General features: G+C 43.5%; 1 protein-coding gene across 1 annotated transcript in view; it reads left to right on the top strand.

The window, feature by feature from the left end:
- Positions 1–8,732: 8,732 nt before the first annotated feature.
- Positions 8,733–21,963, top strand: part of PASD1 (PAS domain containing repressor 1) — a 76,001-nt gene continuing 62,770 nt past the window's right edge. The window contains exon 1 of the mRNA XM_045030721.1: positions 8,733–9,001. Coding sequence (XP_044886656.1) covers positions 8,808–9,001 — 194 coding nt within the window. The 5' untranslated portion in view covers positions 8,733–8,807. The remainder of the gene's footprint in view (positions 9,002–21,963) is intronic.

Below are 21,963 nucleotides of genomic sequence, written 5' to 3' on the forward strand. Positions count from 1 at the left end.
TTGCAGTTCACAGCTCTTAGTGCAGGAGGCATTCAGCCGTTCCGTGCATGATTGCAACCATGCCACTTGTTCTCATGCAGTGCCACCATTGCATTTCTTTCCCTATTCTTACCCCCCTTGCCGCAAAAGACAGGGTTCTCCATGCCCAGAGAGACTGGGCACAGCCGTGGCCCCTAAGACATCTTAAACTGAGTTCCACATGCCTAGAGATATCAGATGATCAGAACTGAAATGTTTCTGAGGGATCTAGGAGAACTTTGCCCTAAGTGGTGACTTAGTGCTTTAAATTCCCACTATTTCTGAGCAGTCATTCAAAGATTCTCATCAAACGGGTGCACAAAGATAGTACATACATGGGATGAGGGCAGAGGCAGCCTTGTCTCCCTCCCACAAAGTAGAAATGTAGGACTATAACCAGGGGTGAAATCATGGCCCTACTGAGGTCAATGGAAGTCTTGCTGTTGATCTCAATGGGGCCAGAATTTCACACCAAGCATTCAAAAAATCAGTGAGCTGAGGACCTCATTACTGGCCTGGCGCACCATGGCCTGAAGGGTTTGTGGTTGGCCCTTTGTCCCCGGGTTCATATTCCAGCTCTAGATGGTAGTGGATTCACATGCTGCAGTGTTAAAGTCCTGCCAAAGTCCTTTCCACCCTGGCCCTGCCATGCAAACCTGTCCTGCACTAGCATGACCTAATACTCTATTCCCCCCTCCCGCTTTATGAAACTTTGGGCTGTAGATAAGTAAGGGCAGGCTTTTGCCCAGTTTCTCACATCTTAGCATGTATGAACAAGTTAAGCTCACGCTTTGGCTTTAAAAGAAAAATGCCTGTGATCTGATCAGAAAGCCCTAGAGCAGAGAACCCCTCTTCCAAATTTAGGGGGATTGTAATAATTGTAGGCTGTTGCTAAAAGAGTCGATCTCATTTTTGGACAAACTGTCCTGGTAGTGTGGCAGAAATGTAAAAATGTCCTACTGCCTGTTTGTAAATAAAATCAATTGATCTTAATAGATTACATTGTATTTCTCACTCGGTGAATTTCCCTTGTTGCCTGTGTAAAGAAATCTCTCGGAGGAGAAAATCCAGTATTAATTCTGTGACTTGACATGATGTTTTGGAATTCCCAGATGCTGTCTGTACCTTAGCTCTTAGTCAAGCACTTTCAGGATAGATAAAAAATGTTTGGACTATCGTGGAAGTCTCTCAAGGTTATATGTTCCATACAGTCAAACTCTGAGTGTGTAACTAGTGAAACTGACTAGAAAATTCCAGAAACATCAATATTACCCATAATTTAGAGGCAAGAATTAAACCTATGGGAAAGTTTGTCTTTGAAGAATTTCAAAGTGAATTTCCCCATTTATGTTGTCTACATATATCTATATTCCCTGATCCTGCAAAGACATTGTCTAGAGTTCAATACATGCCTTTTACTTTAACAGGTCAGCTTATAGTGTATAAAGTTAAGCACATGCCTAAATCTCTGCAGGATCAGGGCCCATGATTTTGCGTAGATTTCAGACCTTGAAAACTGAGATGAAAATATGAGTTGATTACAAAAAGTCAGCTAAGATACCACTGCACTAAAATACAAATATATCTGTTCCCTCAAATCCACTAACATTCAAATACAAGATATGAAATGTCGATAGAGAGATGTGAAAGGTAATGGTGTGCAATAGATTCTAGAACACAGATACGTCCCTGTTCATCAAACACTTTAGAATAAATGCAGGGAGCACAGGGCACTACAGTAACAAGGATGACTTAAAATCTTTACATGACATGCTGTCAACGCAATAATGATTTGCAATAATAGTGCCAACGCAGTTAACTCCATGCAGCCGTTGTGCTTCCCTAGATCTTCTACTAGCATCACCATTATGCGTATCATTGAATGAGCTCATCCTCTTGAACTCTACAGTAGCAATCGTGACCAGGGGTTAGTGACGAATGCACAAAACTGAGGGCAGGTCGACATGGAGACTTAGTGCACACTACGGTGAGTGTGAATCCAGGGTGCACTAGCATGCTGCATGCTAGCTGGCCTTGTGGTCCCTACTACCAAGCACAAGCTGAAAGCACACTATGCAGCTTTTAGTGTGTGGTAGCTAGATCCAGACCACACGTCCAGTTAGTGCATGGCATGCTAGTGCATTGCAGGTTCACATCCTGCTTTGCCACCCACTAAGTCAACATGTAAACAAGCCCCAACTTTTTAGATGGAGTCAAAGGTACTTTTTCTCCTGTTTCTTATTCTCACTTCCTCTTTTGGTTTGTTATCCCTACTCACACAACCAATATTCCTTAAGACGCCGGATCCCACAGAGAACTCACTACAGGCATCGAGTATCATTGTCCTTCCCCAATATCCCCATGAGGAACTGTCTAAGCTGTTAATGTTTCAGGCTGTAATAAATCCTGACCAGAGGAGTTCCAGGGTCTGAGTGTCATAGGAGAATTCCTGGCAGTACAGCTCTGAAGCGGGGGGAAGCAGGTGATCAGGCTATGATTTACTGTTAAATACAAGAAGCTATGGCCCCAACTGACATTAACAGGGCTGTGCAGGGATCCATCCATGTGGTTTCATTGCAATCAATAGGCCCCCTAGGTCTGGCAAAGGCCTATGTCAAATTAAGATTCCATAAATCACAGAAATTCACAAAATGCAAAAATCCTCTTGTATATATTTCATACTCAGACGTTTGATATCAACAGTAATATAGCTACTAGGTACTTCAGGAGTATCTACATAGGAAGAATTTTTGCACTGCCTGACTTTGTGTGTGTGCTTATAATTTAAGAGCTAGTTTGAACAACCCCTTACTCATGTGAGTAAGTACTTGCTATCTAGTTGCACAATTTAGCCCCAGCAGCCTTTTTATTTCCTTGTTTACAAAAGAAATTCCCCATGCTTAATTACATTAGCCCTTACTTATCCAAGTAAAGCTGTGAAGCTCACGCGCCTTTGCAGCGAATGGGGCGAGGATGGGTGTGTGGTTGGGTTTTTTTCTGTTTGGGATATTTTTGTATTGGTTGCTGTTTGTCACAGATGCATCTTTGCAACATGGCAACTTTTTAAAAGACTAAAATATGGAATTTGCCAAACACTGTAAAATTCAGCAACAACTGCCCAAGATCTGCAACACTGACAAGCATGGGATTTCCCTCTTCCTCTTCCCTCCTGCTCCCCCCTCCACCTGATATTTGTTGCAGGATTTAAAAGGGAAGGATTCTGCTGCTGTTTTAAATTGAGCTACTTACAGACACCCTCGTGGAAACAGTCCCTGACTCTTCCCAGCTTAAGGATAGCAGTTGCCTCTCTTCCTGTCCTGCCAGGTTCTGTAGTAGGGCTAGTCAAAAAAAATTTGAGTGAAAAAATTTCTGGTTGGAAAATAAAGTTTTGCTGAAATTTACATTTTCTATAGGGAAAAGACTGAGTTCTGATTAATTTTCCATGGAAATTGAAATGAACACTCATTGTGGGTTTACACAAATCTCTGTTTGCAGTGTTGTTGTAGCCATGTTGGTTCCAGGATGTGACACACACAAGGTGGGTGAGGTGATATCCTTTTCGGGGGGTGGGGGGACCAACTTCTGGAAGAGACAGAGCTCTCTTCATGTCTGGGAAAAGTAATCAGTGTGTGTCAGCTTAGCTGCATACAAGGTGTGACAAATTTAAGCATAAGGGGTTAACACAGCTCACCTGGTATGCAGTTGTGATGCTCAGATTACTTTTTTCCTAGACCTGAAGAAGAGCTCTGTGTAACTCAAAATGTTTCTTCCATCAAAAGATATGGGTCCAATAAAAGATATTACCTCACCCACCTTGTGTCTCTCACATCCTATGAATCTGACCGCCTGAGCCACAGCAGTGACTCATGGGAGTTGTAGTTTTGCATCCTCTCCATGGGCCATGCTCTCCTGGCAGGACTAGATTTCTGATGATGCCAGGTGGGCTGAGCCACCAACTTGCTTGCTTCATAAGAATCCCAAGTAAACTTACAGGGGAATAAGCCATGCCAGTATAAAGCACCAGTGTAACTAGGCAGTTGCACCAATTTATATACTGTTACACTGATGTAGAGTGGTACAAAAACTATGTTGACATGCCTGGCCAAACCTCTCTTCAGTGACACCAATGAGAATGCTACAGGAGTAAGGCTAGCAGAATTTGGCCTGCATTTTTTAACCCATCTTTTTGGGGTTAAACAACTGTTTGTACAGGCTTTGAAAATGAAAAGCTTATAAGGTAGATACTAAGGGTCAGAAAGATAGGATAGGTCCATTTCCCCCGTCCTCTTCTTGGTCAGCTTGATTAAATTCACTTTTTAGATTCAGTGGTTCAATCTTATCAAACTCGGATCTTATTCCTTCTGGTACCCTATAATTATTGTCCTTTGAGCCTATCATAATGTCTATTGTTTTGCAGTCTCTTCTCAGTTCCATAGCAAATAAGTATTTATCCTCAAAACCAGGGATACATGTTCATAGCTGCAAAAATAGAAGCCACTTATACCATTTTTTCAGCATCAGATGCCTGCCTCGCTGAAAGGTGTCTATGGGGGGAGGAGGAACATCTGCAATGGACATCTCTCCAAATGACTGCATCTGGAATACGATTTTTCTTTTCTTTGAAGCGATTACTGACTACAAGTGGCACTTCAGTCTGAGCAAACTCACTGCAAGCAAAGTGAAAGCAAAAGGAGATGAACGCCTCATTCAGTAGCTGTTTGTACATTGAGTGAAAGAAAAATAGAGGTTATTCTGGAATGGAATAGAAAGAGGTGCCCTAGTTTTGCTTGGTAAGGTATTAGTGCAGACCAGACCTGATAGGATCCACTCTTACAGAAGTGAGAACCTGCTTTGCCAGTTGTGCAATGAGGATCCCCACGCTATATTTTTAATCTCTAACCAGGTTTTTTATAAGACATTTTTACACTTGAGAAATTGAAGAAAATGCTGGGATATATCTTTTGTTTCTCTATAAGAGAGATTAGCTGACGTGGGAGGATCTCTTTCTCTAGTGTGCAGTAATAATGATCAGTATCGCTAAGGATTCTTTATTAGAGTAGTAACTTCACTTTTTTTCTTTAGGGCCAATAGATTTTTCTTTTCTTAAGCATACTCAGTTATAAAACATCCTGTCTTGTCACTTCTGAGGTCTGATTTTTTTTTTAATTCATTAGTCTGCAGCACAGCCTGTATGTTTTTTCTTGGCACAGAACTATTGACTATATCTGTATACAGGTAACAGTACAAATATTACTAATTGACTAGTCACCTACATAATTACTTGTTGGACATAACATCTGTGAATGTATCTAGGTCAGTAAGGGTTATTCCCGTCTTTAGAACAACTACCTGTAATTTTACCTTACCACCCAAAAGAAGAAGGGAATGACTCTGACACCAATAGGGTTACAGTAGAGTAAAGCTGGTGTGAGATCAGAATCACGTTCCTAGGGTCCACCCCTCATTCTCACAAGTGATGTCTGAAAACTATTTTTGCACCACTGTAATTCCATTACTTTTAAACAGAGATGTTTGTGCTTTACATAAGTAGAAGTGAAAAAAGAATCCAGCCCCTTGACTTCACCAGGACAACTAATAAAGTGGTTCTCAAACTTTTGTACTGGTGACCCCTTTCACATAGCAAGCCGCTGAGTGCGACCCCTCCCCCCTTATAAATTAAAAACACTTTTTAATATTTTTAACACCATTATAAATGCTGGAGGCAAAGCGGGGTTTGGGGTGGAGGCTGACAGCTCACAACCCCCCACGACCCCCTGAGGGGTCCCGACCCCCAGTTTGAGAACCCCTGAACTAAAGGGAGTAAGAATCACTCACAGGGGTAACTGTTTGCATGACTGGCCTTTAGCTCATACAACTGGCCCCACAAAGTCACGAGACCTCCTGGTCAACCTCCTCCTTGCCCTGGCTAAAATGGCCATCTACGCGACCAGGGAGAGGCGGTTGGCCAATGGAGACTCCTGCGACTGTGGGGCTTGGTTCCGATCCTCTGTCCATTCACGTATCCGGGCAGAGTTCCTCCGGGCGGCATCCACTGGCTCCCTTGACGCCTTCGAGGAGCAGTGGGCGCTGTCTGGGGTTCTCTGCTCCGTGTCCCCGTCAGGCTCCCTTCTTATGACCCTCTGACTGCACTCCTGTCCCTGTTCTTTTATTAGTTGTCCCCTGAAATTAGTGGGTTTCTGAGGTCCTGTAGATCCTCCCCTTAGGCTGGGGGGGATCCTTTAGCATTGGGTGGGCTTCTGCCCGCCCAGTTCCCAGAAACCCAATAAAAAAAACCAGCAAGTTACCCAAAGCCCAATCTACTGAAGTTAAAGGGGTTGTTGCCTCAGTACTGATGCCAGGATTTGGCTCAACGTTATGAAATTTGCCTCAGACCAGTACTTTATTCTGAGGTGAGGGCAATATAAATGGCCATACCTGCACCCTCCAAAACAGTCCCTTCTTCATTATCAGTATTTTCTATGGCAGTTTTTTCTGCCTCCCTGCTCTTCAGAGTGTGTCTCTAATAAGATAGTATTTGATCATGACAGCCAAAGAGTTAGCTCTAGTAAAACCACTCTGAGCTGGTACTAGCCTTATTTTCTGTTTACTTTGCAGAACAATTTGGCAGTTCTTTTAGTTACTCACCGTTCTTATCACCCACTCCAGCGGCTAATATGTACTCTCCATAGGTGGCCATAATATGACTTTCTCCTGTTGATAATCCCTAATAGTGATAGTTTAAGGCCCACTCTTACAAGCACAGACATGATTAACCTTTAAGTACATTGAATGAGGGGCCTTAACATGCATTGGTGACCGACTGCCTAACTTGTCTTTTCAGTTGATATTCTCAGTCATCATCCTACCCCATTTCCTAACCGTTTGTTTATTCCTTGTTGCTGGTTCTTGTCATAATCCTGGATTATGAAGGGTGTCCTTTTTCTGCTTGTTTGTATAGTGCCTGGCACAATGGGCCCCTAATGTGCTTTTAAGTGCTATTGTCCTATTATAATAAAGGCATAAAAACATTTTCAAAGGGTTCGTTCTACTTCTCCATTGCAGAGGGGAAGGTGGAGGCACTCCCTTCCCTCTGACATTTTGGGAAGGGTGAGGAGTAAAATAGAAAATGTTGTTGCCAAAGCCTTTGGGACAGAGCGCTTCCAGAAATGAGAGGTAACAGAAGCAGGGGTAAGCAGCCCCCCTCCATGGAACAGGTAGAAAAGCAGCCCTGCCTCTGGATCTCCAAACACCCTTAACCTGGCTTGGAAGAGCCCTCGGTTTTTCCTGAACCTTTTCTTAAATGTGGAGCCCAGTTGTGAAAGTGGGAAAATGTCAGCTGGGGGGGGGGGGGGGATCCTAGGAGGAAGGCACCAGCACATGTTCAAGCACTGACTCATCCCCTGCTGTGACTAATCGCCGCCTAGAACAGCTTGTTTCAGGGCTGGAATATGCGCAGCGTGTCTTGTCAGGGGAGCAGAAAGGTTAGGTGAATTAGCACAGGCGTTGGGGGCGGGGGGTAGCTTTACCTCCTTAGATCCGCAGCCCTCTCTCCCGCCCGGGGGGGGGGCACAGCTCTCTGCGGCCAGGCCAGTGCTCCCCCCCCTCCCCCCGCGAGGTCACCTAGGGACAAACGCCGCCGGCCCGGGGCCCTTGGAGCTGCTGATGGACGCCCAGGGCCCGGTCTTGCTGCCAGGGGGCCGCGGCCAGTGCGGGGGGAGGATGGACACGCCTCGCTTCGCAGCGTGACTTGATTCGGAGTGACTGGGGCTTTGGACATGCCACGGGGTCCCCCCGCCGAGCAGCCCCCAGAGGAGAGGAGAGGCTCCAGGAGCGGGCAGGGCGGGATCCCGGCACCTGCCCCCACCGGCCCTGCCCGGGATCCCGGCACCTGCCCCCACCGGCCCTGCCCGGGGTCCCTGCGGCCCCAGCTGCACCGGCTCTGCCCTGAGCGGTCCAGGCACCAGGACTGATGTCCAGCTCCCTGGTCCGTGCAAACGCGGCTCCATCCCAGGCCGGCGCAAACCCAGCCCCTGCGCCCGGCTGCCTCCCGCCCGGAGCCCGGGGGCCCGATCCTGAATCCGTGCCCGGGCCGAGCGCGCTCCCGGGAGCAGAGCCCCGGTCTGCTGGCGCATTCCCGCCATTCCCTCCAGGCGCGCTCCCGTGGTGCGGCGCGCTCCCTGCAGCCGGCTCCCGACGCGCTGCTCCCGGGGTCCCCGGCTGAGCTCGGCGGCGAGCGCCCGGCAGGCGCGCTCCCTGGCTCCGTGGCCGGCAGGCGCGCTCCCCGGTGCCCGGGCCAGCGGGCGGGCGGGCGGGGTGGCGGGAGCGCGCCTGTGTAATGCCAGGAGGACGGGCTAAGCCCGCCGCCGAGTTACACAACCCGTCAGCGCAGCTCGCGCTGCAAATGTGACTTTCCCCAAGTCAGCCCGCATCGCCCCTGGCCGAGCCCCTGCCCTTGCTCCGGATGCTTCGCGGCAGCGGCGGCTGGACGAGCCTCCCGTGACATGTCTCCGCCGGGCAGTGGCACTGGGTGGCGTGTGGTGACCCCTGAGGCTGGGAGAGCACCGCCCGGGAGCTCTTCTGCCGGGGGCGACGCATCCTCCTCCTAGACGGGGTAGGTACGGGGCGAGCTGGGGGGGGGGGCTCCCCACCTGGGCTGCTGGCGGGTGGGACCTGGGCTTGCGGAGCGCAGGGCTTGGGTTTCCTCTGCAGCGGGAGCCGGAGAGCCAGGGAGATGCTGTGGCCAGACATTCATCCCTTCCCTAGATGCGTGTCACAGGAGTTTTTGCAGGATGGAGGGAATTAGCTCAGCCTGGCTGCCGGATTCCTGCTACCTTAGTCCCTTCGCTCTGCTCCTCAAGCATCTCCAAGGCACCCCCAGAAAAGAATTCCCTTCCAATCAGGACTTTTCTGAGCACCAAACCAGGTTTTCAACTCCTGCTTCAGCGTGGAACCTTCCATCAGCCCACAGTTCGCTTTCCAATATGTACGTGTCAACCATACATTACATTCTTCTTTAAAAAATACAAATCCGCAGAATGAACATGAGAGAACAACACTGGGCCTGGAGTCGACTTTTTGTGAATCAGAGAATATATTTTTAAAGTCATGCTGGTAGTTTTAAGCTTAAATTTGGCAGACATGGAAGCAGCATCTCAACCAGAGGAGATTCAGAACTTACCTGTGGCCGGTTTTGGGGTGAAAGTGAGTGACAGTGTGAGTTCCAAATGCCCTGCATAGTTAGGATTATTACAGTGTGTCATGGTGCTGTGAAATCATTGGAGGGAAATAAAAAAAGAGCAAGGGTTATGTTGTGTTTTGTTTGTTTTGGTGAAAGGAACATTGATCTGCTCTAGGGTTTCTTTCTATTTTGAATTTCGATAATTCTGTGAATCTGGTCGTACTAAAATACAGCAGGAAGAAAAATTAAAAGCCAAGTAACCTGGATATATAGAATCTAAAATCCAGGTTAAAAAGTTATTCCTCCCAACATAGATATTGTGCCTTTTGGTTTTGCAAGCTGTTTACATTAAAAGCAGGGGAATGTGAAGATTTCTGAAGAGCCAAGTATGTTTCAGATATATATTTGTAAATGATAATTCCTAGACATATTGTTTCTAATAATTGAAATTGTAAAGAGATTGCTCTGGGTGGTTCATATCTGAAACACATTTTGAAGCTGAGGTTATGTGACTCATATGGTGTCATACCTATTTTATAGAACATTTGCCCTTTGTAAAATTCCACAGTCCTGTGTAGAATTGGAGCCACCGTATTTCCAGCTTTGCCAGTCATCTGAATGGTCTTCAAAGTAGATCCCTCATAAGTAGATTTAAGAGCAATCCCGTAGTCTGATATGGGGGCAGAACTGACACTTAAATTCAAGAAGGGTTTATTCTGATGGAAGTTATATTCCTGAGCTGGGGTGTAACCCCAGAAATTATATGGCTGAAGTTAAAGCTATTAACAATTTACCATCCTTTATCAACGTACCAGGGTGTGGTATAAGCAGGGAAGGGTTATTTATTACCCTGAATTTATTTTGTCTTGTGCAGTGAAAGCAGAGGTATTGATCTAATTAATGAGATGAGATGTTCTATTTGTGTAGATGGTGAAATGTCAAGAGACACTTCATTTCTTAAACAAAAAACACTGTCATCTGTGCTCTCCTCCCCTAATTTCACTGGATTGTACCTACTGGTACCTGGAACTTTGGTATAGCAACGTGCCTTACATCAGAGACTGTTAATGATATGTAGGACTTGTTCTTTGTAGAGTCATAGCAGTGTACAAACACTATATAATACTCTTGATGGGAAATCCACATTTCTAGTATATACTACAAAGACTGTTTCAAATGCTGAAGAGCCTGAAATGGATTTTTTGTGTGTGGATTATTGTAAATTGTTTGGGTTTTTTTTAAGAACACAAACTACAGATCAGTAGTTACTGGATCAATAAAATCAGTTTGGGCTCTATGTACTGTACGTGAGAAGAAGAGGCATTTTGTAGGAACACACCACTCTGTGGACTAATATGCAGTAATAATGATAACACTATGGGTTTCTTATGAGACCAGGTTCTGACAAATATAGTAAGCAGTAAAGAGGAGAAAAGTATTCATCACCAATAAAAGAGAAGTAATCCTAATGGTTATTAAAGAAAAAACAGTTAAGGTAAAAATGAGCCTCCATTAGAACAATATTGATGCGATGCTTTCACATCTCTCTGGTTAACTCTGTTTACAGTTGAAGCTCTGAAAACTGCTAGGAGTTGAAACCATGGAAAATATATAAAGGATCAGAAGAATTTGTTGGTTGTTCTGTTTGTTTTACTTATCAAAAGATATTAGTTTGATTGACTTTAGTTGTTATAAAGTTAATATGGCTTTTGAGTCTAAAGTGAGTTAGTGTAAGTGAGTAAAGCTGGTTGAGACATTTTGTAAATAATTGAAATTTCACTGAAAAATGTTTTAAAAATGTATGCAGGATTCTTTTCCCATTTTCCAAGCAGCTCTATATATAACTGTGTAAAATGGTTTTACCAGTTTAAGACTCATGTTGAGCGTCCACCTATTCAAAAGCAGCTCAGGATTAAAGATTACTTTTGGCACGTGAGTAGCCCATAATGAAAATCGCATGGTATTGGTAGCAAAATCAAGCAGCAGAGATATTGTTAAATCCAGCTTCTGCTCAAAAGTGGCAACAAGAATTTGATAGCAATGCTTTCCTATTCAGACTTCGGGCTTGTATACATACACACAAGTTGTATTGCTTTAACCAAACTGGTATAGTTAAAGCAGCGCATCCTCCTTAGTGTGGACTCACTTAGACCAGTATAAAAATACTTATACCCATATAGCTTATTCCTATATGGAGGGCCCTACCAAATACACGGCCATGAAAAACACATCACGGACCATGACATATGTTCTCCCGCCATGAAAATTGGTCTTTTGTGTGCTTTTACCCTGTACTATACAGATTTCACGGGGGAGATGCGCATTTCTCAAATTGGGGGTCCTGACCCCAAAAGCAGTTGTAGGTGGGTCGCAAGGTTATTTTGGGGGTCGTTGCCACCCTTACTTCTGCGCTGCCTTCAGAGCTGGGTGGCCAGAGAGCGGCGGCTGTTGGCCAGGCACCCAGCTCTGAAGGCAGCATCCCGCCAGCAGCAGCAGTGCAGAAGTAAGGGTGGCAATACCGTACCAAGCCATCCTTACTTCTGTGCTGCTGCTGGCGGCGGCTCTGCCTTCAGAGCTGGGCTCCCAGCCAGCAGCCATCGCTCTCCAGCTGCCCAGCTCTGAAGGCAGTGCCACTGCCAGCAGCAGGGCAGAAGTAAGGGTAGCAGTACCACAACCCCCCAATAACCTTGTGACCCTCCCCCCCAAAAAATCCTCCTTTTTCGGTCAAGACCCCTACAATTACAACACGGTGAAATTTCAGATTTAAATAGCTGAAATCATGAAATTTACAATTTCTAAAATCCTATGACCATGAAATTGACCAATATGGACCATGAATTTGGTAGGGCCCTATCTATATGGGATGAGGAATAAGCTATACCTTTTAAGGCATCTTTATCCTGCATCCACACTAAGAGTTGTACTGGTATGACTCTTTCAGTAAAATAAAATTACCCCCTAGCCAAAATAGCTCTACCAATACAAAACTGCGTAAACCAGGCTTTCGTAGTGTGTGGCGTGTTATTAAAATGATATACCACTAGATCATTCTGGTTCCAACCATCTGGTAAGTCAGTAATGCAGAGAGTCACTGACATTTATTCCCTATGACCTGATAAGACCATTCCTACATCCCTGTTCATCTGACACACATTAGGTCAAATCCTGCTGTTTTACATATGCAACCTCACTGAAGTACCATTAGACCAAATTCTGCTCTCATTTTCATTGCAGTAACCTCAGTGACGTCAACTAGATTGCGGTGTATAAATGAGAGCAAAATTTGATCCAGGGAATCAGTTGTGCCTTTAAGGCCCAAGTCTGTCGGTGATGGTGCAGAGATACACCTCCCGAAGGGGAGGGCTGGGAGGTACATGCCTCAGAGAGGCGCAGTGTTATCCAGTATACCCCGGCTTGCCTTCTGCACAGATATGAGTTCACTTGTCGTACACCCAGACAGCCCACTCCACAGAACTACGTGGAATTGTATGGACTGGGGAGCAGTTCATAACAGAATTTGACCTACTTTATTTTTCATTCCAGAGCTTCAGCCTTGTCTACGCACAGAAGTTGCACCAGTTCAACTTCAGTCAGTTTTTAAACTGACGTAATTTAACTGGTGCAACTCTTATTTGCATTTAAAAGTGGCTTATTTTGGTTTAGTTTAAACTTGTTCCTAAGTGGCTTAAATTAAACCAGAATAACCCACTGTTACACCAAAATAAAAATTTGCACTGGTTTAACAAAATTGGTTTAAAAATCACACCTATGTTGTAATGATGCAGCTTTGTCACGTAGACAAGTCCTTCTACAGAGCCTGAAATAAGGTGTGGATTACAAGCAAAATGTAGTATGAAAAAAATACAGTGTAACTCAGGAGACTGAAAGTCATTCATAATACAGTGCAAATCTGGTAAATCGTGGTACTAGATTTAAAGTTACCCCTGCTCCAGTTCAGATCCAAACATGTTAGCAGAACTCTGTGGATTGTATATAGGGACCTACAGAAGTATTAGACGATTGCCAGCTACAAATTATAAATTAACATTCTTCACAGGAACAGTTTTGCCATAGGAATGTTGAATGCATAACCTAAGTCATCTTGCTCTAGAAAAAAGAAAGCAGCTTGGGTGAGCCTGAAGCAGAGATTGCAAACTTGATATATTCTCTATTCGTAGAGATTCAAATACGGGAAAATGGCAGCGCAGATGAGGATAATGCTGAGATAGTAAAAGAGGAAGTATGTTAACCAAACCCCATTGAGTTGTTGAAGTGCAATTCTGCCAACACAATTTTATTTAATTTTATAGGCACGTCTGTGGTGCACATCACTGCAGTAACTGAATGTCTCATTAATATTGTGATATAAAACACTGCCAAACATATCTTTCCTTTGCGGGGGCTTGCAGGATCGGTAATGACAGTAGATTACTGGTTTGAATCCAACCACAGTTGCTAGCGGTCCAAAGTCAGTGCTATAGGATGGCTGTTTGGTGAAGTGTATGTAATGAATCCAGTTCTTAGTGAACAGGTGTCACCAGCGTATAAACTGCCCTTAAAAATAGTACTCGTTGGTCATCTCTGCACACAGGGCAAAAACTGAACAGCCTTCGAGTGTGCTCTACTCCAAAGCCATCACTAAGTGACTTTTCACAAGCTTTAAAGTCACCTGGAACTCAGTGCCTAGAGCTTCAGATTGTAAGTAATATCTGTATTTGTGTTTATAGTCTGCATCTGACTGTCCTCTGTCTCTAGTTAGGCACCAGACTGGGATTTAGGAGATCTGTTTCCAGCTCTACTACAGATTCCTTTTATGACCTTGGGCAAGTCACTTAAATTCTCTGTGCCTCAGTTCCCTCCATCTGTAAAATGGGAATAGTAATCCTTCCCCCATATCACAAAGGTGTTGCGAAGATACATTCATTAATGTATGTGAGGTGCTCTGATGAATGGTGTGTGTGTGTGTGTGTGTGTGTATATATAATTTTGTTTACAAACAATCTGAGCTCAGTCAAGGTTTCAAGTATGTAGCAATGTAAGGAATCATATCCACAAAAATGCTGATCTCCTCCCTTGTTGCACCTGCTCTGCCTGTAACACACATACACACTTAAAATAAATGAATGAGGTTTTGTTTGTGCTGAACATTTTCTGGGGCCTGCCCACTGTAATCTCACTTTAAATCATGGCAGTGTGTTGCCCATTGCTTTAGGAGAATAAAGTTTCAACCATAACTAATACCTTAAAGTATAAACCATTAAAAAAAAAGTAGATAGTAGCACATACTGCCTTTGAATGTTCTGTGGGTGTGTGAGAGAGAACATGATAAATACAGAATGGATTTTAAAATTAATTCAGATTAACTAGAGTGGGGGGGAGGGATGCAATCCTGACCCCAGAGAAGTCAATAGGAAAACTCTCATTGACTTAATTCGGGCCAAGATTTCACCCAGTGTTAAAGACAGATACTGGAATCATCTGAACTAGTAACAGCTTCACTAAAAAGTCCTTTTGAAGCATCTCTTAGCTTTAGTCTCTTGAATAATATAGAGTAAACCCACTGCAAGTCAGTTTTTATTATGGGGGCAGAGTGTTGTGTGATTGGTCCAGTGTTTGCTTGCCATAGCAAACATAGTAATTAAGGTTTCAGAGTGGTAGCCGGGTTAGTCTGTATCAGCAAAAAGAACAGGAGTACTTGTGGCACCTTAGAGACTAACAAATTTATTTGAACATAAGCTTTCGTGGGCTAAAACCCACTTCATCGGATACGAAGTGGGTTCTAGCCCACGAAAGCTTATGCTCAGATAAATTTGTTAGTCTCTAAGGTGCCACAAGTACTCTTCATTCTTTTAATAGTAATTAAGAAGGTCATAATAATTAAGGAGGATCACACCCCATGTTTAGGAAGTATAGGGCTAAACCTGTTTAACCCGTCTCTGATTCTAATATACATTAATGTGATTTACAGTAGATTAAAAATTTACTCTGATCAAGCTGGTTTGAATCAAATCGTACACAGTTAGGGGCTTCAGCATAAAACCAAAGAAGACTTCAGCCCTCTTTTTTGCTTTTTCTGTACACATTAAAGTTTAATACGCATGGTATATTTGTGGTTGCATCTGACGAACTGGAATCAGGACTATTTTTTTGTTCCCCTTGTAACATAAGGCGGATAGTAAGTGGTGTTAGTGAAACAAACCAAAACGGGATTTCTGCTATCCCTAAACAGATACATTTCATATTTAATCTTAGTTATTGCAGAGGGTTGAGCTTTATTAATAGAGAAGACACTGAGTCAACATAACCAGTGACTTGTTTTTATTGTCTGTCAGTCATAGCGATAACCTTTGGCAATGGCCTCCCAGCATTATTAGACTTTATGTTTGCATAGGGAGCATATCCACCCTTGGGAGTCACTTCTGGGACAGACAGTTCATATTGTCATTGATGCTTCTGTGGCCAAGTGCCTTGCCCTATTAGGGCTGTCTCAACTACCTTGCCAGCAATGCCCTTCTGCCATGTACATTGGCCAAACCAGACAGTCTCCACACAAAAAATAAATGGACACAGATCAGACGTCAAGAATTATAACATTCAAAAACCAGTAGGAGAACACTTCAATCTCCCTGGACACTCAATTACAGACCTAAATGTCGCAATTCTTCAACAAAAAAAACCTTCAAAAACAGACTCCAATGAAAAACTGCGGAACTGGAATTAATTTTCAAACTGGACACCATTAAATTAGGCTTGAATAAAGACTGGGAGTGGATGGGTCATTACACAAACTAAAACTATTTCCCCATGCTAAATTTTCCCCCTACTGTTACTCACACCTTCTTGTCAACTGTTTGAAATGGGCCATCCTGATTATCACTACAAACGTTTTTTTTCTCCTGCTGATAATAGCCACCTTATTTGATTTGTCTCGTTAGAGTTGATATGGCAACCCCCATCTCGTCATGTTCTCTGTATATATACTGTATTTTCCACTCCATGCATCTGATGAAGTGGGTTTTAGCCCACGAAAGCTTATGCCCAAATAAATTTGTTAGTCTCTAAGGTGCCACAAGGACTCCTCGTTCTTTTTGCTGATACAGACTAACACGGCTGCCACTCTGAAACCTGTCAACTACTCTTGGAATTTGAGTTATCAGAAGCAAGATCTTCTGAAATCTTCCTCTGGGTCCCATTAGGCTTGAGCTAAAACCTTCAGCTGAGGGACCCCATTGCTTGGGGCAATTTGCAGAATTCAGTGTCAGCTCCTCCTTTCCTTGGTTAAAACATGGGATAAACCTCTTGCATGGGAAGAATCTCAAAAACCAACAACTTCAGGATGGGACAGGGAGCATGATTTTGCAAGAACCTGAGCAAAGGCCCCTTCAACTTGGTGGCAGAGCTGTCTTGGGCTTCACTGGGAGCAGAATCAGGTCCCAGGTGTAATGAAGTAACATTGTTTAATTTTACCACTAAGCCATTTAGAAATTAGTAATGGGTCTGACCCAGAACTCTGTATATCAGAGACCCCCACACTTTGCGGGAGTTCATATTCACATCAAAATCTGGATCCAGCCTCCCCGGTATGGGCCCATTCACCATGGAAAATGCAGTTAGAGTTTAAAACGATCTACACTAGTGAGTTTGTTGTTTGTTTTTGTAGCAGTCTCTTGTGAATAGGAATGTAGAATGGAAGACTAGCACAAAGGGGACAGCCTCTCTGGTTTGATTCTTTTGAATGGAAAGATTTGAATCTATGTGAGATCCAGCTGGAATAGTGTCTGAGCTGAAAGCTGTCCTCCGATGCAGCCTATAATATGCTCATGTACTTGAGCCCACAATAAGTGAAATTTTATAAGTATAAAACGTCTTTTTATTTCAAAAGCTGTAGTGTTTGTGGAAACTGCCATGGGATTTTCTGATATAGTCCTGTTTGATTTATTTAACTGAAGAGTTATCAGCAAGTAGAGTAGATAATTAATTTTGCATAGAAGGCAAGAATCTGATGATGCTGTATTATGATGTATTGAAGCCCCTAAGAGACATGAATTTTTCAGTTAATCTCTCTTGGATTATAGCTGAAGTCTCTCCTTTTGTTAAACTGTGCTGTCCATTTCAGTGGTTACCATTCAGACATTTTAAGGTAGATTTTCTTTATTCTTATGTGATTTACAGATTCACAAGGAACTGTGTAACAAATGTTTGTTTCATGTCATATACTAATGTATGCAGATGTTTGTACTTGATTCTTTGACCTTGAAGTAAATATTGCACTGATCAGACATATTTTCAAATGGCCGTTGCCAAAAGACTTCTTTTAAATTATCTGATAGTGTCAAAACTTTCAAAACATTGTATTGTATTAGATGTACAGTAGTAGTAAAAACCGTAAGGCAAATATTTTGTTTTTGTCTTTCGCGTCTTTGGCACAATGTTTAGAAAGTTTAGGGATGAAATCCTGACCCTATTGAAATGAATGGGAGCTTTGCCGTTACAAGGATTTCATGGCTCTGTGTAGTAATGTGTAATGTGGAGCTTGGAATAAGTAGTGCAATAATTACCCTTTTTCAAAAAGAAAAAAGTATGTTTTATTTGTATATTCTTGCAATATATTTACTGTGGAAAAGAGGATTTGGAGGAATTAAATCAGTTTAGCTAAATGTTAGATTTGTCTTTAAAATTTCCAACAGGTCACTGAAATTGAACATTTGATCATAAAATAGTTGGGGTTTTTTGAGCAAAAACATGGAATTTATTTTTGTGCATTTCCTGACATCAGTTTCAGATTTTCTTAGGCATCATCTCAGTTGGCATTAATGCCTGATTCTGCTCCTAGCCTGGAAAATTCCTAGTGGCTTAGATAGAATAGCATTAAGCCCCTGATTTGGGAATTTTGTTGGCACATAATCCCACTAAGAGAAAAGATGGCACCACATGCTTGGCTCTAGAACAGGGGTTCTTAAACTGTGGGTCGAGACCCCCAAGTGGGTCGTGACTCCATTTTAATGAGGTCGCCAGGACTGGCATTAGACTTGCTGGGGCTGAAGCTGCAGCCTGAACCCCACCGCCTGGGGACGAAGCCGAAGCCTGAGGGCTTCAGCCCTGGGCAGCAGGGCTCAGGTTACAAGCCACCTTCCCAGGACTGAAGCCCTTGGGCTTGGGCTTTCGCTCCCCCGCCTGGGTCAGTGGGGCTTGGGCTTTGGGCCTCCCAACCCAGGGCCGCAAGCTCAGGCTTCGGTCCCCACTCCTGGGGTCGGGTAGTAATTTGTGTTGTCAGAAAGGGGTCGCGATGCAATGGAGTTTGAGAACCGCTGCTCTAGAAGAAAAGTTGTTATTCTACACAAAGGAAGCAAACATCTGCAAGATATTAAAAACCTTTGACGCTGACAGAAAAAGAATTCTCAACTTGTGGGCCAAATTCTGCTTTATGTTCCCTAGCTTGTAAGGTTAAAGAAATTAATTGACTTATTGTACTATATTTAACATGTATATGCAGTACACTCAAATTGCAGCCCATGATATCATCACCAGAAATGGATATTCTCTCATTGCCTTGCTATTAAGAATGACTGCTACTAAACCATATTAACATTCCTGTCCAGACTGGATATGGATCAGAGTAGGCTTAAATCATTTTCAGAATGGTTGTGAAATACTTAATCAGTTATTTCCTAAGGGAAATGTGTTTGATTGCATGAATAACTGTAAATATTCCATTCAGCAATTCAGCTACTACAGTAAAGATAAACAATCCACTGAGGTTGAAGGGAGCCAGTTACTTGTTCTAGGCATGATTTCATATTCACTTTAATGTGAGTGTTGAAATAAGGGGTTTTGATGCTCTTTGGTTTTCTCCTTTTGTGACTGCACTAATTGTAACTAAGGGGCCCACTTTAAATAAACATTAACACAGTTTAATGCTGATGAAAGTTGCCAGATTGAGAGTGTTTTAAGCTGCAGCCCTCTGTTTATCCATAGAGAAGGTACAGCATGGGATAGAGTAATGCCAATGTCCCTACTCTGCCCAGTATTTCTTAGCCTTAACCTGGGGCTTCAGACTGTTTCTAACTGGGAGACAAACCCATCCATTCCTTGGCCTCTCTGCTGAGATTGCCTATATGGATGCCAGGCTTTTGGGACATGGACATCCGTCCACTAGAAACTGGACCGGCACTCATTTCAGACAGGCCACCAAATAGTTGGCACGTGGTAACTCCATTCTTTCTTTTTAAGACATGAGCCATATATGAACAATAATAGATGAGGACCCTGTTTTGCTTTTGTGTTTGCTTTGATCTATTCAGCTGTTCATGTATTTAAAAACCAAAAAAAGTGTAATGTTACTTTCATGTTAAATCAGGCAGGGTGAAATCCTGGCCCTGCTGAAGGCAATGAGAGTTTTGACTTCAGTGGGGCCACCATTTCACCTGTCCTGATTCAACATTCTCCTCCCAGAATGTGGTCCACATCCTCAGAAAACAACCTTTGAAGTTTCCTTGCAATTTGTGAGAGACATGCTCAAAAACCTTCCAGAAAATGGGAAGAGGGAGGAAGAGGTTATAAGTACAAGTTATTTTCTTCTCTCCAACACTGTGTGAAATCTTGAAGAATCTGGGACTATTAGTTAAAGGTCACAGAGATTTTTAACTACTACTGCTGGCTTCATGTTACCATGCAGATTATTGTCAAAGATCTCATTGACCTTGACAGTATTATGGGGTCACATTTTCACAGAAATGAACTCTTTTTGAACCGTTTTTGAAGTGCATTCCTAGCCAACCGGTTTCTCCTCACCAGCTGGTTGCAATGTAGATCTCCTCTACCGGCCTAGTTTTATTGAGTTCTTCAGTGCGCTCAGTTTACACTGTCTCAGGACAAAACCTGGTTCCACACAGTTGCCCTTTGGTTGGAAACTCTCCTTTAAGTGAAAACCAGTGCCGTCGGTTGTTCATGTCCACCCCAGCTGTGAGTGTGGGACTCCTGCACCTTCAAAGGTGGGATTTGGCTGTAAAAATAAAGTGTCATGCCGTCAATTAGGCCCTTGCTAGCATTAGTGATCTTTTTGGGGGTAAGGATTTATTTCAATTTTTGTACACAATGGGGCCCTGATTCTGACTGAGGCTCATTAGCACTATGGTAATAGAGATATTAAATAATAGAAATAATAACTTTTTTTAAAATGTGCCTATCCAGAGCTCTGGGTTCATGTGCAATTATGATAAAAGCTATAGACGGCTCTTAAAACCAGTGTCCCCAAAAACAATAGTCTCCCCAAACTTACCAGATTTCTACCACGCACACAAGTAAAGCTCTCCCACCGCTTGCTAAGCTTTACTCATCCCTTCCTCTCATCCCCTGACAAATCCCCAAATATCATGCAGATATTTAGCGGGTGCCCTTTTTTTTCACTTTGTAAGCAAATGCATTGGCAGAAACAAGAGTGGTTAGGACATGACAGGGAAAGCATTAGGAACAATACCGTGCCTACTTTCTTATTTCCCTGTGCATACTTGCTGTGGGAACTGTCTCTTTGTGGGCACAGTAGTGTAGAAAAGTATGTGTGTCACATTCAGACAGAGCAACATCCAGCAGCTCTCATTCCTTGAGCACTAAGACCCCCAGTTCAGTGGGAAGGGGGTGTTTGCAATTACAGGAGTGATCTGGGAAGCAAAGAGCCTTCCAGCCCCTCCATGCACATTGTAGAGCTAAGCTCTGTAGCATCCATTTCCAGAGACGAGCATTAGGGGTTTTCTGGCCTGGCGGGGGGAATAGCAGGGGAGATGGCCAATAACTCTTCAGGGTCAAAACTCTGCACCAGAGAGGTGCATTGGGCCACAGTCATTTATAGCACATTGCTGGGCTGGTACCCAATGCTCAGGGTCTAACTGATCACCATATTTGGGGTCAGGAAGGAATTTTCCCCTGAGTCAGATTGGCTGAGACACTGGGGGTTTTTTTTGCCTTCCTCTGCTGCATGGGACACGGGTCCCTTGCAGGTTTAAACTAGTGTAAATGGTGGATTCTCTGTAGCTTGATTTGAGGACTTCAGTAATTCAGCCAGAGGTTAGTGGCCTATTACAGGAGTGGGTGGGTGAGGTTCTGTGGCCTGCAATGAGCAAGAAGTCAGACTAGCTGATAATGATGGTCTCTTCTGAGCTTAAAGTCTATGTATTTACCAGACGTATCACCAGGGTAGTGGGGAATAATTCCCCTCTCTCTTAGCCCCCAGGTAGTTTTCTATCCCAAGCCTTTTTTTTACTTAGGTTTTGTATAGGTGGGGCACATATTTTCCAGTCTTATACAGTTAAAAAAAAAATCAGAATCCCAATTGTGAAACTGACATTCCGTGTGTGCTGAGTCATATATTTTGGTTATTTGAGATAATTATCCATCTAGCCATTGCAAATGAACTGCGGGGGGGGGGGGGGAGGGAGATGTGTGTGCATAACTTAAACATGGCGGATTAAGACCTTGGATATTTGTGTGTAACATTTGCAGCAATAGTGACCTCCTACGAAAGAGCTACACTGCATGGACGTGCCACTAGCTTCAACACATCAAAGCTGCAGAGATATTAAGACATAGAAATGTTGATCTTTATCTTCTCTTTTCCACCTTCTGAAAGAAAGTTTGGCTTTCTCCCTTGCCTTCTAACAAATCTGCACCGTATCTCCAGTATAGACTTGTGTTATTTTGTAGAATGCTGCAAGTTATTACATTAACTGTTTAAAAATTCGAAGGTTTTGAACACAAATGACCGCCTCTGCAAA

The sequence above is a fragment of the Mauremys mutica genome, chromosome 9 (assembly GCF_020497125.1).
Source record: "Mauremys mutica isolate MM-2020 ecotype Southern chromosome 9, ASM2049712v1, whole genome shotgun sequence".
NCBI classification, from domain to species: Eukaryota; Metazoa; Chordata; order Testudines; family Geoemydidae; genus Mauremys; species Mauremys mutica.